Here is a 4,440-nt window from a genome sequence, read left to right as displayed (position 1 = left end):
TATTTTTATTTTTGTGAAAATATAATCAAATTAAATTATTAAGAGTGTCAATACCATGTTCATAAATATGATCAAATAAGTAATTTTATTATTTAATCAAATAAAATTTATTGAAAATGTTCATTGACCTCTCCAGAGGTTTGACTAAAATACAACTAGTTAAAGGCTAGTTGTCTAACAATCTATATATTAATATTAATATAATGCTGAAGCAGAATGCTTCTTCTGACGCCACGTAGGATTGATATATGATTGCCATGTAAGATGTTGTTAATTGGTCCACATGTTTCTTGTTTATTGGGCTTGCTATAATAGTCATGGTTTCAATTAACAGTAATAATTTCTCAAAATAATATTTTAAAGATATTCACTAAATGTAACTATTTATCACAATCTCTTAATTATTGATATTCTACATATATACATTTAATCTAAATATGATAATATTCATCAACCCTTTATTATCACAACAATTTAGTGGAAACTATGCACTAAATATGTTCAATAAATGTAACTATTTACGAGAAACAGTCTTTTGCTATTCTACCTTTTCACATTTTGTTGTTTTAAATATATTCACTAAATCTAACTATTTATCACAATCTCTTAACTATTGATATTCTATATATGTACATGCATTTAATATGAACATGATAATATTCATCAACCCTTTAGTTATCACATCAATTTAGTGGAAACTATGCACTAAATGTGTTCAATAAATGTAACTATTTAAGAGAAACAGTCTCTTGCTATTCTGCCTTTTCGCATTTTGTTGTTCCTATATAAACATAACAAAATACAATTTGAAATATCACACGTCTTTGGATTAATATCTTTGCAGGATAGTTATGACAGCTTCGAATATTTTGTTTAAAGATATTAATCAATTGCGAGATGATTGGATATTGATTGTCAGGGTTTCTAGATTGTGGGAATGTTTTAATTTCAGAAGGGACAACAAGCTGATTAGTCTTGATATGATTCTTATTGATGAAGAGGTATTATATATTTTTGTTAAATTATATAATTTTACCAACATTGAAATTGTGTAAGTTCGTTAACCTTTTTTATTTGTAATTATTTTANGCTCCAACCGGAGCTATAGCTTTTAACAACTCGAAGGGCTTTTCGACTCTCAGCTTTGCGGAATAAACAAAGGAATGAAAATGGGAGTTCCTTCCTTTGTTTACTTAACTGATTTGAACGAACAATGAAGATTCCCTTCTTCACAATTCACAAACCAACTAATTTAAATTTACATATTCATGAAAACCCAAAGATGAATCATATAGAGCGGTTTGGAGCAGTATTGTTTTCGATGAACCGATTGAACTCTTCTAAGTACTTGTTCCGTAATTCCATGTTGCCAAAAGTCTCTCTCATGGCCAATGCATTTGCCCTCAGTGGCTCTCCCTCTTTCTCCACTAAAACTTGTCTAATGGACTTGGCCACACGCTCACTTGTAAATGAACCATCTTTGTCATCTCTTTCTATTTCTAACCCTACCCGCCTATGCATGATCCTTGCAACCAACCCCGTATCCGAACCCCCTGTAAGCATGATCAGTGGCCGCCCCAATCCAAGCGCCTCAATAACTGAACTCCAACCGCTGTGAGTCAAGAAACCACCAACCGATGAGTGAGCCAAGATCCTTAGTTGAGGTGCCCAATCCATCCATATCAAGCCCTGACCCGAAACCCGATCTTCAAACCCGTGCGGAACTAGATCCGAACCCATCTTTCCTTCAACAAGTGGCCGTTTGTTAATTACCCAAATAAAAGGGAACCCACTTTTTTCTAGCCCATAAGCCAACTCGTGCATAAGTTCTTGACTCAGAGTCAACAGAGTACCGAGTGCAACATAAACTACTGATCTCTCCTTCTTAGTGTCAAGCCAATCTTTTAAAACTTGCCATTTGCTATCAGCCACAGTATAATCTTGCATTGATGGTGGTAATAAGCTGACCGGAAGTACTGGTTTTTGTAAAAGTTTACTGAATACAGTAAAAGCTTCAGGTTCAAACTCAGGGCAGCTCCTCACAATCACGGCGCAGCAATCTTTAAGTACCGTTCCATAACGGTATAAATCAGACACCGAGTCCTTGCATTCCTGTTGACCCCTCATGATATCGTGGAGCTTAAACTTTATATTAGAATTAAAGTTTATCCACTGGGGGACCATCGTCAAGTCCTCGGCTTTCTGAAACCGACCATTGATTAAATCCGCGGGTGAACCGAAGAAAGAACAAGTGGTAGCGTTGACAATGCTGAAGTAAACTGTGTTGACACCGAGTTGAGCGGCGGCACTGGGTAACCAGTAGGAGGCAAAGTCTTGGATGATCCAAGTGACTTGTGAATTTTTTAGGAAGTTTATGAAAGGGAGTTGGAGCATATCGTAGGCTTGTTTTAGGTAAGGAGCTTTGTGAATGGGTAAATCAGCGGGGGACTCAGCTCCTTCTGATAAACCTTGAACGAGAGGCAAAGGAAGTTGAACGAAGATTAGCTGAGAAGATAAGTTATTAGGGATTTGAGGGAGACGATGAATGTTTTTTGGGGTAGAAATGAAGTAGACATGATGACCCTTTTCAACTAAAAACTTAGCCACTTGAAAAAATGGCATAATGTGACCGTAAGCTAGCCATGGGAACATTGCAATGTGAAGCTTTTCTTTGTTGTCCATGGGGGCTGATGCTGATGAAGTGTAGTTATGTGGCCATGTGGGTATATGTGAAGAGTAATTGAGCATAGATGAATTGATTCCTTGTAAAATTAAAATTAAAGATGAGGAATCTATCAGTTTGGTTATTAGTGTATTGTCTGGTTATAGAAAAGGAACCAAATCATCGTCACACATGTATCATGTTTATCAGGTACGTATACATGATGGTAATATAGAGTTAGGTTACAAGATTATAATAAAAATAAAATATTTATTATTAGGTATCATTAAAATATTGATAGTTATTCATAATCTTCGTTTCAAATTAATACATTATAATATTCATTTATAAATCATAAATAAAATACTTACAATACACTCCAATAGTTTACAAAATTATAATTCAGTCTCGATTCTTACTTAGGTGCCTGGATCTCAATTCTGATTCTCGGTTCCTGTAAGGGTGGATTCGAATCCGGCCGATTCTTGATTTTTAGAATCGAAACCTTCCCTGTAAGGGCCAATTCAAGGTAGGAATGAGAATCAAAACACTGAATACTTGTCGGTTTCGATTCCAATCGGTTATTTTGCACACCCCTAAGAATAAATCCTATAAAATTCATCTAATGTTATTGATGGAATTAAAGAAGCCAAATTTATTGATACAGTTCCCCAAAAAAATTCTCTGTTTATTATTTTTCTTAGCTGGGAGGAGTTGTTGAACTGAATTAATTAAAAAGGATTCTGTTTTATGGCTCTGTTATGAAGGATTGCGTATTATTCCCAGTCATTGTTTAGGGCTGTTAGTGGGAGACATTTTGTCTCTTCTATTATTAGGGCTATTATACAAGAAAGTAATTAATATTTAATAGTGATGTCGTTTTATAAGGCAATATAAATTGATTAAATTCACGCAAAAGTAGCCCACCTCAATTAATTAATCTCGGTGTAGTCAACTACTGATAACTTTAAAGCAGAGGCAAGGGTCCATGGGGCATCAAGATAATCTTGTTAAAACCAATACCAATTATTGCACCAATAAATAATAATAATATAGGCTGAATAACATTTTGTCCCTTAATCTTTTGCAAAAGACATTTCTCCCCTTGACCTTGGGAACACTCATTTCACCCCTAATGTTAGTCTACGTCTATCTAAATTTTCGATTTGAGCAGCTTTGATGACTAAAATTCTAGTTTTACACTTGTTTTCATTATTAGAAGAATAAACATTTTAAAATTAATTAATAAAAAATTATTAAAAATACCAGATTAAGAAAATCATCAAGTATAAAAAAATAATCCTAAAAAGTTCATCCAAAATCGAAAAATTTGATCATCTGATTGTAGGTTTTGTGATTCTTGATGGTTTTCGATTATTAAGGTGTATAATTTAGGAAAATTAATTTTAAGAGATTTAGGATTTATTTGTATTTAGTTGCAAGATTTAAACTTCGAGTTAGGTTAGGTTAGGTTTTTTGGTTTACTTAGTGTTTGTTGATGCGTGATTTTGACACTAACTAAATACACGTGTGTAATGCTGAGCTGGCTCAGAAGACACACGTGAATGCAAGGAAAATGAGAATAAATGCAATGGGAACAACTTTTAAAGTGGTTCGAATGCTAAGAAAGCAAGTCCTACGTCCATTGATGTTTGTATTAATGATAGAGGTCAGGTCAGGTCGCGTTAGCGGACTGACTTATAAATTACTTGCAAAATGATAGTACAAGAGAGAGAATGCTATATATTCTTGAGAGAGAATAGCTAATCCCTTAAGTG

General features: G+C 34.2%; 1 protein-coding gene across 1 annotated transcript; it reads right to left on the bottom strand.

The window, feature by feature from the left end:
• Positions 1-1,287: 1,287 nt before the first annotated feature.
• On the bottom strand, positions 1,288-2,709 carry LOC116113665 (UDP-glycosyltransferase 91C1-like). The gene has a single exon (XM_031399823.1). The coding sequence runs from the start codon at positions 2,680-2,682 to the stop codon at positions 1,288-1,290; it is 1,395 nt and encodes a 464-aa protein (XP_031255683.1). The 5' UTR covers positions 2,683-2,709.
• Positions 2,710-4,440: the final 1,731 nt, after the last annotated feature.

The sequence above is a fragment of the Pistacia vera genome, unplaced genomic scaffold (genome assembly GCF_008641045.1).
Source record: "Pistacia vera cultivar Batoury unplaced genomic scaffold, PisVer_v2 Contig688, whole genome shotgun sequence".
Lineage (NCBI taxonomy): Eukaryota > Viridiplantae > Streptophyta > Magnoliopsida > Sapindales > Anacardiaceae > Pistacia > Pistacia vera.
This window is presented reverse-complemented; position numbering and strand designations above follow the sequence as displayed.

Coding starts and splice junctions, on each gene's coding strand:
- LOC116113665 (XM_031399823.1), bottom strand. CDS start 2,682: ATGGACAACAAAGAAAAGCTTCACATTGCAATGTTCCCATGGCTAGCT.